Source organism: Erythrolamprus reginae, chromosome 2 (assembly GCF_031021105.1).
Source record: "Erythrolamprus reginae isolate rEryReg1 chromosome 2, rEryReg1.hap1, whole genome shotgun sequence".
Taxonomy (NCBI): domain Eukaryota; kingdom Metazoa; phylum Chordata; class Lepidosauria; order Squamata; family Dipsadidae; genus Erythrolamprus; species Erythrolamprus reginae.
Window position 1 is genome coordinate 207,678,599 of NC_091951.1, and position 12,655 is coordinate 207,691,253.

The window sequence follows — 12,655 nt, forward strand, 5'->3', positions numbered from 1 at the left end:
GACGAAGATTGGGGTTTCCCGCCGCCCACGCAAAGGGGAACCCCGATTTGGCTCCTCGCTGCGCTGCCAAGCAGATCAGCTGCTGGGCGGCCGAAGGAACCTTCCCTGGGTCTTCCTCGCTGATGCCCCCGCTCACCCGCCGCCCGCCAGCAAGAGGGGGAGAGATAGAGAAAGAGAGAGAAGGAAAGAAAGAGATGAGAGAGGGAGGAAGAGAGTGTGAGAGAGGAAGAAGCAAGATAGAGAAAGAGAGAGAGAAAGAAAGATGAGAAAGGAAGGAAGAGAGTGACGTCATCGGGTGGGAAAAATCGCGATATAGCGTTTCGCGAAGAACGAGATCGCGAAAATCGAGGGATCACTGTAGGTCCTCCCCGGGAATTGGTTTGTCTCTACTGATTTGTCTGGTGGGAAATTTAATCTGAGTGCAATCTTTTATTTATGCAACCTTTTATTCATATTTTTGAATGGTTGCTTTTGAATGGCAGTTAGTAGACAAGGATATTTAGGTCAAGAATGGAAAACCTATGGTCATAACGTAATTTCATTTGTCTGTTGGACTAATTTAAAAGACCTTTGAAAGTGATAAATCCAAAACCTTTGGTAAAAAGAACCTATCTCCATTTTGCGCTATGGGTATTACGCAGATGCTTGCCTACTATATTTAAACTCTTGCATGTGTTTTATAGCAAATATTTTCTTACTTGAGATTAGAGAGTTCTTTAATTAGTCCATAAACAACCTCTGTTGCATCCTCCTGTCTTGATGGATCACATATCATCTTCATTTCATCTCTGATTTTTAAAAAATGATAAAAGAATTAGGACATCAGATCAATTGTGTATCAGTGGATTGCAATAGTAAAAATGCCCTTAAATGTTAACATCAGGCATTATAGTTTTTAAGTTCTTTTAAAGTACATTTTAGAGTACATGTTAATATTAAATATGTTTTAGCAAGTGATTTTACTACCAAATCTTAGATATCTCATTCATAAACTTTCTGTTTCTGCCTCAAATTGCCTAATATAGGACAAAGGAGCAGCACAAATCTGCCAAACATTATTATGATATGTGGACATCCTTTCAAGAACAAGCATTTTAATTCTGCATTTTATTCTTTTGCATTTTTAAAAGTCTGCTAAAAGCATGAGAAAAAGAGTAGATAAAAAATGGAATGCTAGTATAAACTCAGATACAGGTAAACACACCATGTGTGTGTGTGTGTGTGTGTGAGAGAGAGAGAGAGAGAGAGAGAGAGAGAGAGAGATATTGTGTGTATACAGAAAATGCAGTTCTTAATCAGACCATATGGAATGGGAATGCAAAATAAAAACCTCACATTAGGAAACCTACTAACCTGACATTATTTGCATTTATTTCAGTAGAATCAGGGGGTGAGATTTTATTTTCTGTTTGTTTCCCTGTAGCATACTGATTACTTTTTTCCTTGAAAGGTATCTGTAAATCATTCAGAACACATGTCTAAAAAGAAAGAAATGGAAGAGATACAATGGTGTTCTACATAACAAAGAGTTTACTTGGAGGTGGGGGTGTCATTTTCATTTTTTTTTCTGCTAGTAATGAATCTCAGCTTTGTGCAGGATTTTTTTTAAAAGACCTTTTCCAGTTAGCTTTCATATTAAGCTTTTTGGGAAGGATCTCTTATATGGCAAGGGAATAAATCTTGTTCATTTTCAGTGTACTTTGCTAGTAAGCTTTTCTTCCCCACTATTTCCAGAATTCCTGACACTTGTACTGTATTTCCTTTTTCTCCTGTCTGCCTTCTATTACTACCCCTTCATAAATGAAGAAGAGGAAGACACTTATAGAAAGCGAAGTCTTTTCATTCATTCATTAGAAATGGATTAAAATAAGAGACAAAAAGGCCTAGCTTTAAGGATTCATTCAACCTCAGAGTCTGCTTTAGCTTTTAAATAACAAGAATTTAAGATATAGTTTTTAAGTTCTTTTAAAGAACATTTGAGATATAGTTTTTAAGTTCTTTTAAAGTACATACTGGTATATAATACATAATAAAGTATATAAAGCTGTCCAGAGTGAGATGGGCAGCAAATAAATTTAACAAAGTAGATAATTTCTTTCCAAATAAGTATGACATTGATTGTTATTTCTAAAGGACCTAAACACCATTAATAATGTTAATCAAATTCTAAAGCCTCATCTATTCTGTTGAATAACAATAGCACTTTAAGAAATTAGTTGTTAGTAGTAAGCTTACTTTCTGTGATTGAAATTCAACACCATGGCTTTCCAATAAAGTGTCAGGCAAAGATCCCAGATCCAGAGAAAAGGAATCTGGGCAAGGAGAATATGCTTGAGCTACCATATTTAGATCATTTGGTGCATCCATGCTGGAATCTGGCCTTGCATCTTGACTGTTCATTAATTTCCTTATTGGGGTCACTCAACATCTGTGGTGGAAGAATCTCTACAGAATGAAGGCTACATTCACCTGATCAGGTTTGCCCCTGTTTCCTTCACATTGAGTTGATTCTTCATCTGCCACAGAGATATCACTGGAAAATAAGACATTTTTCCTTGGTGTTGGGTCTGCCTTGGAAACTATTACTGTTTTCTCAACATTTCTGCTGGCAATTCATTCATAATATTGTCTATAATCACATTATTTTCTCTGCGTTCTGATTGCTGCATATTCAACACCAAATGTTCAGAACAAATTGTATTCTCTTTTTGGATCAGCAGAGTAGGAGCATTTGGTTCAGCCGAGTTACAAATGCTCTCCTTTATGCAAGCAGTATCCTCCAAAGAAATTGTCCTGTTTTCGGGTAGAAGATCATCATTAAACAGTGGGGAAATCAGACTTCCTTTTAAAACGATCTGGTCACAAATTGGCTCAGAATGATCCACTCCCTTTTCTAAATAGGGATTAACAGGCTGAACATATGGAAACTCTTTCCCAGAAATACCTTGGATTTTGATGCTATTTTGCTCTGCAACAATTGGCTCGTTCTGCAAGAATCTATGCTTCTAATGCCTTTCTCTACAGGTTTGCTATTTGATTCGAGGTTCTGCTGATCAGTAGCTTTTTTAATCGGTACAGATTCATAGGCTCCCGGTGCAGAAAGTTTATTATTGCTACATGTACATTTGTCATTTTGTTGTTCAGTTTTCCTAGTTTTATCTGGAAGTCCCTCTGTTTCTTTGGCTTCAGTATTTCTCTGTTTATTTGTACTACTTGTACATGGAGGACTGTTCAATTTTCCTGATGTAGGAATGAATATATCTGTAATAACTGGAAGTTGAATCATGTCAGTTATCTGTTGGGTTTGGCTATCCATGCCCTCGGAATTATGTGAATCTTTCCCATTTCCACTATTAATCCAGCTAGGGTTATCTGTTTCATTTGATTTCAAGATAATCTGCATCGATTTATCTTGTTGCACATTTGTGCCTGAACTATCCAGAAACTCCTCTTCTTTTTGGCTACTTTTAATATGGTCAATACTCCTTTCTCCTGGCAATATGTTCACATTCCTCTGCTTCACCAGTTGACATTTAAGTGGCTCTATAGAGAGATCTTTCTTTTCAGAATTATTTACATCATTATTACTTGATACACATAGAGAAAAAGAAAGTTGTTTTTGTGACATTTCTTCTTCATAGTTGCTTGCTTGTGAATTTGGTTCAATTCCTGCTTTCTGCTGAGAATCAGATAATCCTGATGCGACATCATTATTGTTTGTTTTTCTAATCTCATATTTATCTTGTATTTTTACATCTAGACTTTCATTTATTCTTTCACAAGGAGGGATTATTTGATCTCTAGCACTCTCCATTTTTGTCATTGATGATTGTACAGATGTACCTGGGTTCTGGACAGTATTTTCTGCTGTTCTAGATACATTTGTATCCATGTGTTGACCCTTTCAAAAGGCAAAAACAGATGAGTAGATAAAAAAGCAGTGCAAATATTTAGCATTTTCTGAATATTTTTTCTCTCACTTCATAAAAATAAAATGTGTTTAATTATCCAGTATTTATATTTTGATCCTTGTTATCACTTTCAAGTTCTTGAATATAAATTCACCATATAACTACAAAAACACTGTAACAAAGTCTTTAAAATATTTTTAGATTATTTTTCACTGCATTCCTAATAATTTGTTGTGTGCATGTCGCTCCTTATTTTGTGACCTGCCCAGAGTTAAAGTCAGGAGTCATCAGAATCAAAGGCCTTTAAATAAAAATATTTGAATGCCATGCTCAACATGAACAAAAAAATGCTTAGCTTCAGAAATGCACCTACAAAGCTTCACTACTGCAAAAATAAATAATTATAAATAGCAACAAAAATATAATCTTAGTTGTATTTCATTACTTTTGAAATATTTTTTTTCTCTAACAACAACTGTTTTTTTAATGGTGATAAATATATATTACATTATATTGTAAACAAGTAGAAAGTTTGTTGCAAATATCAGCTCATACCTCTTCGGTCCAATTTACTGTAGTTTCCTCAAAACGTTTTTCTTCTCTTTTAATCATTGATTTTCTTGACTTAGTAAATGTTGGTATGATCTTCCTAGTCTATAATAAAAAATCATATCAGTCATATTCACGTCTTCAACAACTTTTAAAATAAGTAATCAATTTGGTAAAATAGTAAAACTACTCTATATGCATTAAGATTTCGCTTACCGGTTAAGCTAGAAAAATACACTATGGGAAAGCCATAATGGTTCTGTGATTAATTGGTTCTATAAAGTTTTTCTGTCAAAAAGAGAAACAGTTTTTACTTTTCCTTCCTTCTTCCTATATCTCACTGCTTCAGTTTCCCTGTTGTTATCATTCTCCTCCATACTCACCATCACACATTTCCAGAGTACACAGGAAGTAAAAATTAAGTTAACATTAAGATTATTAAAACGTTAACATGTAACACAACTCCGACAATCCCACATTTCACCCATTAGCTACCTTCCAAAAGACTATTAGTAGAGTCTCAATGTCACTTATATGGGGAGACCATTTCAGAAGACTAGGGCAAAGAGAAGCATCTCAAAGTCCCAGGAATGGGGCATTATCAACAAATTATTTTGGTAGAGAGATGCCTCAGGTGTGACAAATCCAATTAAAGGAGTTGATCTCTGGGGTATCCAAAAGCAGCACTTTGAATTATGTATACCTGAAAAGCTACAATTAAGATCCCAAGGCTAAGCTTCTTCAGAACTGGTTATATCATTGAGCACTAGACTAGACATTCGGGACCAATAGCAGCTTCTGGGTGGTCTTTAAGAGGCAACCCATTTAGAGAGTGGTATAGTAATGGTATTGTGCAGTGTTGGAGGCATAAGTCACTGTAGCAAGGTCTTCCCACTCAAAAAGGTCTACAACTGGCATATGAGTTGGACCTGGACAAAAAGGCTCCTGCCAATGAGACGTCTGGTTGATGTTGTGGCCAGAAAATAGCAGAGCTCCACTGTGCTCTGTGAATTGCAGCCAGCAACCGCTTGCCAGGGACCCTATGGCAGGGGTCCCTAAACTATGCTGGTTGGAGAATTCTGGGAGTTGAAGTCCACAAGTCGTAAAGTTGCCAAGTTTGAAGACTTCTGCCCTATGCTTCATCGATCATGAGGAAACCACCATTTTCTCAATCTGAAGAAAGCTCTCTTGAACAGCAGCAGGAACAACAGCCATTTTGGTCAGCCACAAGCTGGGACAACAGGGACAATAAGATTTTGTCCTGGAGTGGTCTGTGGGTGAGATAACTTCCAACTTTTACCTTAGAAATTGAACCCAAGTAAAAAATTCCGAAAAGCAATCTCCAAACATTAACAGAGCAACAATTTGATGTATAGAGAAGGATTAAAGACTTAAAACTAAAGAGAAAGATTAATGAGTCAGATGCAAAATAAATACTTAAAAGGATACTCTAAAACACAAAAGCCTGAAAAAAGTTGAATAACATTGTGAAAAGTGATTATTGGAAAAAACTGCTTTTGTAAACTCTATCTTTAACACACACACCAGATTGGTTAACAATCAGTTGTTTTGACCTTTATAATTTTAGTGAAAGATGAAATGAGAGAATGTAAACAATATCTGAACGATTATTTGACCTTGACTCTTAGTAAGTGATTTAGATGTTTGGAAATATTTAGTGAGCTTTTTGAAGATCTTTAAGGCAAACTGTACTGTTAATACTAAAACTTTATTGAAACTGTTCATTGAAATGTGGATTTGAAGATTTGAGGAAATCTGCTGGATCAAGTTGGATTTGGTTTACTAACATCAGGATAGATTATCCTATGAGACAAAAGAAGAAAAGCAATAGAAGGAAGGAAAAAGAAAAGACAATAAAAACTTTAAAATATGGGCAATTGGGAAGCTGTAAACTGGAAATTATAAGGATTCTAAAGTATAAATCTATAGCTTTTAACAACTAGAAATTTAGGGGATTTGAAGGAATAATTTTGGAATTTACTAAATTTTATTAATAGTTGGTTTTATGGAGTTTTTAGATATTGGGATTGTGGAATATTACAGGTATATGGAATAATTTTAATATATTAATTTGGTACACAATGACTCAGCTGGACATGATATAATGTTAGTGATAGTTAAAAGTGTTTATGAAATTCATGTGACAAAGAATCATAAAATGATAGGATTGTTCATATATAAAGATGTGAGTGTAGAAGACCCTCAACAAATGGTGGGAAAAGATGGACATAATACTCAGAAGACAGAGGAGAAACTAGAAGGAGGTACGGTGGAGACAAATCAAAATAAGTTACAAGAAAACAAAAACACTGAAAAGGTAGTAACAATAAATACAAAGAATCAAATCGATAATTCTTTTAGAGCTTATGATAGAACAGAGAGAAAAAAGGAAGATTTTTCCAAAATAATGTAACGGTTATGGACAGGTATCCCAATGATGCAGTCGAAGGAGATAGGGATTAGGCAGAGGGAACATTCAATTTGTGCAAAAATGTCAGAAAGAAATATAGGATCCCAAGAGAGAAATATAAAAGAATCATCAAAAAGGCAATAAATGATGAAACTCCGAAAAGGATAGAGATATAATATCTTGTAATATTGTGATTGTATTAAAAATTAATAGAAATAAGTAGAAAGTATAAATTGGAAAATAGCAGCATATATATAGATATATAATAGAATCCATTATAACCAGCAATATACTAAGGTTAGCAGGGGTGGGCAGCAGGCAGGACGGGCTGGAACACAGTTCCACCAGTGGAAATGAAGCTGTGTGCCCAGCTTCAGGTGACTATTCCCCACTCCCATCCTCCTCCTCCTCAGAAAGCGGCAGGGAAACCAGCACCAACAGGAGTTGCAGGGGGCCCATTTCCTCCACCCGCTTTTCTCAAAAGCTGAACAGCACCCGTTCGCCTAGCTACTCAGCCTGAGGCAGTGGGCGACCCAGGAAGGAGAGTGCAGGAAACACAAAGTAAATTGTCACCCCAGCTGGTCACTTGGCTGGCAAGCCACTCCTACCCAGTCACATGACCATCAAGCCACACCCACAAAATAAGCCACACCCACAGTGTGCCCTTTACTGAAGGTTAGGGGGTGGAAGACTATGATTAGGTAGTATATTTAAATGTATTATTATGATTAACAGTGTGTAAAAAACATACTGGAAACTATAGTTTTTAAGGATTAATTCAGAGGACTCAAAAGATATAATCCTGGGACTGATTAAATCTTATTAATAATTGGTTTTATTGGTGTTTATAGAAAACGGAGATATTGGAAATATGGTGGAACTTTGAGCAATATTAAAATATTAGTGATTTAACAGGGGCCAACAACACATTGTATGGAGAATGTTTAAATATATTTTTTGAAAAAGTGACAAAGAATCATAAAGAGAGAATAACACTGTTTAAAGATAAAAATGTGAATATGGAAAAACCACAAGTGGTGGAGAAAATAAGTACAAATTGGGAAAATAGATATATAAAATAATATAATTATGAGCATATTAAAGTTAGAAGTTGGAAGATAAAAACTATAATGATAATGACAATGATGATAATAATGATAATAATAATAATAATAATAATAATAATAATAATAATAATAATATGTAATTGTATTATTATTCTTAACACTGTGTAAAAATACATTGACCCAGTCATTACACTGTCCACAAAATATATTGGTTGTTAAAGGAAACCTACAAAAAAATCCCATACACACACACACACACACACACACACACAAAGGCTCCACCTGTTCTTCCAACAGTACTTATGAGTCCAGCAGTGCTACTCCCTCAAAAGATACTCCCAGAGTAAACAGAATATACAATTGTATATACTCAAGTATATACAATTTGATAAAGGTTTGAGAAGCAACATTCTCTGGCAACCGATGTCACCTTAGTTAGAAAATCACAACTAGTAGTTACAATAAAATTCCCAGCAGTAGAAAGAACACTGTGAAGGTGAGTGAAGGTAGAATGCAGAGCAGCCAAAAGCGCAAAAATGAGGAGGAGATAGGTGGAAGGGGAAGAGTTAAAGTAAGTTCTGTAAATGTTGGCAGTCCAATTGTTGTAATTGATGGGCTGCCAAGTGTCTAAAGAGTTATAAATTGGCCATGGAAGTGGTGGGAGTGGAAGTGTTACAAAGGCCATAATCTCAAGGACTGTTTTAACTACTACTGTACTTGTTAGTGTCATCATCATTTTAAATTATCAATGAACAACTGGTAGTTAAGGGAAGATTACTTGCAAACTTTGGAAGGGAGAAACCTCCAGGTAAAAAAGACAACATAAACTGCAATTACACTAAGATGTTATTTTTGCATTGAAATTGAAATATACTTACTTGTGAGGAAGGTATTGCACCCTTAGTGTAATCTAGCTCTTTCCCTTCAGAAGGAGCCTTACCTAACTTGGCAGAGCTGGGAAGAAAAAAAATACAGTGTATATTCAGATTTAGAAACAACAAATTACCCAAAAGAAGGATCCCACAATAGGGAAAATATGGTTTCCATCTTCCTTTAATCTCGGCAATTACAGTAAAAAATACATTCTATTTTATTATATGTGTATATTATAGTTACACATTCATTTCCCCCCTTGATTAAAGAGCATTTACATTATAAATTTGTTCAAAGGGAAAAAAACTTAAATTAATTATCATTAATAGAAAGTGCCATGCTCATTTGCCCTTTTTTAGTTGCCAGTCATCCAAAGCTGCAGCATGTATCAATTAATGTCCAATCCCAAGGAAGGAGTCTCATTTTAAGGAATTACTAAAGAGTACCTCTTTCCACTACAGAAAATAATCTATTTAGTTTCATCCTCCATAAAGAATAAGGAATAAGCCATTTATACCAAGTTCAGTTTCAAACCTGAAAAAAATACCATTTTGGGGATAGTTTAATTGTTTCTCCCAAATTTCTCTATAGAGAAAAAAATATCTAGTTCAAAACTTCACTGTGCTGCTGCAATGTAACAAACTTAAAAGAGTTATGAATTTATTATCTCCATTATTTGTTTGTATTTCTGGTATGTATGTTTGTCTTTCATATACTCAGAGGACCAATTGTTTATAAAGGATTACAAGCATTTATATGGGCGCATCAATTAACTATTTACTTTATAGTTATTACCATTTTTTTCAAGCTACAATGATATTTAAATAGAAATGAGATTCTGATCAACTGATGTTCAGATTTGCACATTTGAAGTGGCCTGCATTATAAAAACAAAACCGAAAAGAGCTATGAGAAAATAATGCATACATTGAAGAGGGAAATGGAAAATGTCAGATAAAATTTACAAAGGCAATAAAATGAGGTCAAATATAACAACTAAACTATAAAATCTTAATTTAAAATCATAGTCCCATTAACATGCATACATAACATTCATACAAATGGCTATGATAGTTGTTAAATTCATGGGCTCCAGGCCTGCCGGCAAAACCAGGTCTTAGTGGCCTTACGAAAAACCAACAGGGTGGGAGAAGTACAGACCTGGGGGTGGGGGAGTTGGTTCCATAGAACTAGGGCAACAACAGAGAAGGCCCTCCCCGGCGGCCATGTCAACCTGCCTCGCTTGGTCGATGGGACCCAGAGGAGGCCAACTCTATGCATTTTTATAGGTCTCTGGGAGATATGTGGCAGGAGACGATCCTGTAGTCTGGCCCTGAGCCATATAGGGCTTTAATAATAGTGGGGTGTGCCCCCTGGCGGAGCACAGAGCAATGCCAGGGGGGGTGCATGTGACCCCAGGGAACATACGTGATCCCTCTCAATCGATTCCTCAAGATGGGGAGTGTTTTCTAAGTTGCATGCTGCTCCAAACCCAGAAGAGAACGCAGCCAGGCAGGGGGGGGCAGCTGTGTGGGTTCTTTTGTTGTCAGCGGGCACCGTGGTAACCAGGAACGCTGTGGCAAACCTGCTGTGTACAAGGAGGAGCATCCTTTGCAGCTGTGCAAAAGCTTTGAACCAGAGGCTGATTCCTCTTGCTTTCTGCTACTAGTGTGTTGCGCGTGCAGTTTGAGTCTTTTTGTGTGTGTACGTGTGCTATGTGCATACAGGTGCACAATCCCCATGCGCAGGAAGCCAAAAAATGCCAAAATTTCATGAGGGGATGCAGATTTTGGCGATGCACATTCACAGAAGCAAAACATTGTTGAAATCCCATGTGCGCAAGGGCCCCTTCATGAGATTTTGCTTCTGCACATGTGCAAACAAAAAATACAAAAATTTAAAGAAAAAAGATGGTGGTGCTCAAAGGACTGGCACAGGAGTGGTTGTGTGCAAATTGCACAATCTGGCGGCTGCTACTGGTGCACAGTCACCTACCTCACCAGGAGCAACCCATCCCTACTTTGAACAGCACCCTAAAGCCTCCTTCCACACCATTCGCTGTGAGCGCCCGGCAGAGGCGGCGCTTCTGGGCCAGGCTGACAACCCCAAAACATCGGCTTGATTAATTAAAATGGCCTGGCCCCATGTCAAAAGAGGGCCTAACCATGGTAGCCTATGTCTGCCTAACCGAAAACAGGCTCCACTGAGTTCAGTGTGACTTACTTCCAGGTAAGTGGGTAGAGCAGCCTTCCCCAGCCAATAATTAATAAGTAAAATAATAAATATTAACACTAAAATTCTATTTGGTCCCAGGTGGAGAGTTGGGGGGGGGGGCATAAAATGTTTACTTATTCCTAGGTGGGGCATAATAGAAAACCATTGAGGAGTACTGGATTAAACAATTAGGATGCAAATGAGAAGGGAGCCAATCACATACATTGCTCTGGCTAGCAAAGAAATGTGTACAATTATTTCATTTCCTGGGAACAGGCATTAGGTAGTCATAGGTTTTGATATTTCGACTACTTGAAGGCTGAGAATTAGGAGGATTTTGCCAGCACTTGGACTACCTCTTCAAGTCATCAACCAGCCCCAATACTGTTGGGACTAGCTTTGGGACCATGGCAGTTTAATTTTTTCAACAGCTAATGCTACTATATAGTACTAACACTGGGTGAAAACTGATTAAAGTATATTTTATCATCAAGACAAGATTGCAGCATGGAAAAGAGGAAGACATGACAAGAATGAATTCTGGTGTGTAGACATTGCTTAAATTACCTGAACGGTCTTCTCGATGCACTGCAAGGAGAGTCCAGGATGGGTAACTCTTCAGTCTGATTGGTAGGGACTGAGTTTAATTTAAATATTAGGCAGGTGCCGCCCCCTTAGCCCTCCAGTCTAATTAAAACGAAGGAGCAGTAAAGTCCAACACATTTATTGAACCATATGAAAAACACAACAACCTTAAAGAAAGGAACCTTAAACCGTAATATGGCCCCTGGTCCAGAGCTGGGTAGGTCTGGACTCTCCTTGCAGTGCATCGAGAAGACCGTTCAGGTAAGTTCAATGGTCCTTCTCCAATGCACTTGCAAGGAGAGTCCAGGATGGGATATGCCCAAGAAAAACTCAAAGGGAGGGAGAAGGCTGGACCAGTGGCTCGGCAAAGGAACAAACCTCCTGTAGAACCCTCCTCCCAAAAGCCGCTTCTGATGAAGCATAGGAGTCTATTCAATAGTGCTTTATAAAGGTTGAAGGGGCAGCCCAAGTGGCCACCCGGCAAATGTCCTCTAAAGACGCCTGTGTCCTCCATGCCGTCGAGGTGGCGGCACTGCGAGTCGAGTGCCCCGTGATCCCTTGTGGCACAGGCGAACCTCTAGCTCTGTAGGCCTCCGAGATACAGTCACGGAGCCAACGGCTGATGGTCTGGGAGGAAACTCTGGACCCCATAGATCTTGATGAAAAGGAGACAAACAAGGCTTCCGAAGCCCTAAAGGACTGAGTCCTGCGAATGTACATTTTAAGGGCTCTCCTCACGTCCAGCTTGTGCCATCTCAACTCCAAGGGGTGAGTTCCATGGGTACAAAAATCCGGCAGCACGATGTCTTGTGCCCTGTGAAAAGTGGTATTCACCTTAGGCAGGAAAGCCGGGTCCAGCCGAAGGACCACCCTGTCCGGATGAAATCGACATAAGTCCGGTCGTGTAGACAAGGCCGAAATCTCTGAGACTCTCCTGGCAGACGTAATAGCTACCAGAAAGGCAGTCTTAAGAGTCAGAAGCCGCATAGAAACCTGTCGTAGAGGCTCAAACGGAGGGGCTGTGA

At 37.9% G+C, this 12,655-nt stretch overlaps 1 protein-coding gene across 2 annotated transcripts in view; it reads right to left on the minus strand.

The window, feature by feature from the left end:
• BRME1 (break repair meiotic recombinase recruitment factor 1) overlaps positions 1–12,655 on the minus strand; it is a 36,475-nt gene that overhangs the window by 9,423 nt on the left and 14,397 nt on the right. Inside the window, exons 1-6 of one of the 2 annotated variants that reach the window (XR_011557742.1) lie at positions 10,260–10,335; positions 8,837–8,912; positions 4,467–4,565; positions 3,844–3,901; positions 1,354–1,478; positions 699–788 (exon numbers count right to left, since the gene is read on the minus strand). Coding sequence is in view for 1 of the 2 variants with exons in the window: in XM_070736138.1 (XP_070592239.1) it covers positions 699–788; positions 1,354–1,478; positions 4,467–4,565; positions 8,837–8,912 (390 nt within the window). In the remaining variant the exon portion in view is untranslated. Of the gene's footprint in view, positions 1–698; positions 789–1,353; positions 1,479–3,843; positions 3,902–4,466; positions 4,566–8,836; positions 8,913–10,259; positions 10,336–12,655 lie in introns of those variants that run through there. The other variant, XM_070736138.1, reaches the window with a different exon arrangement.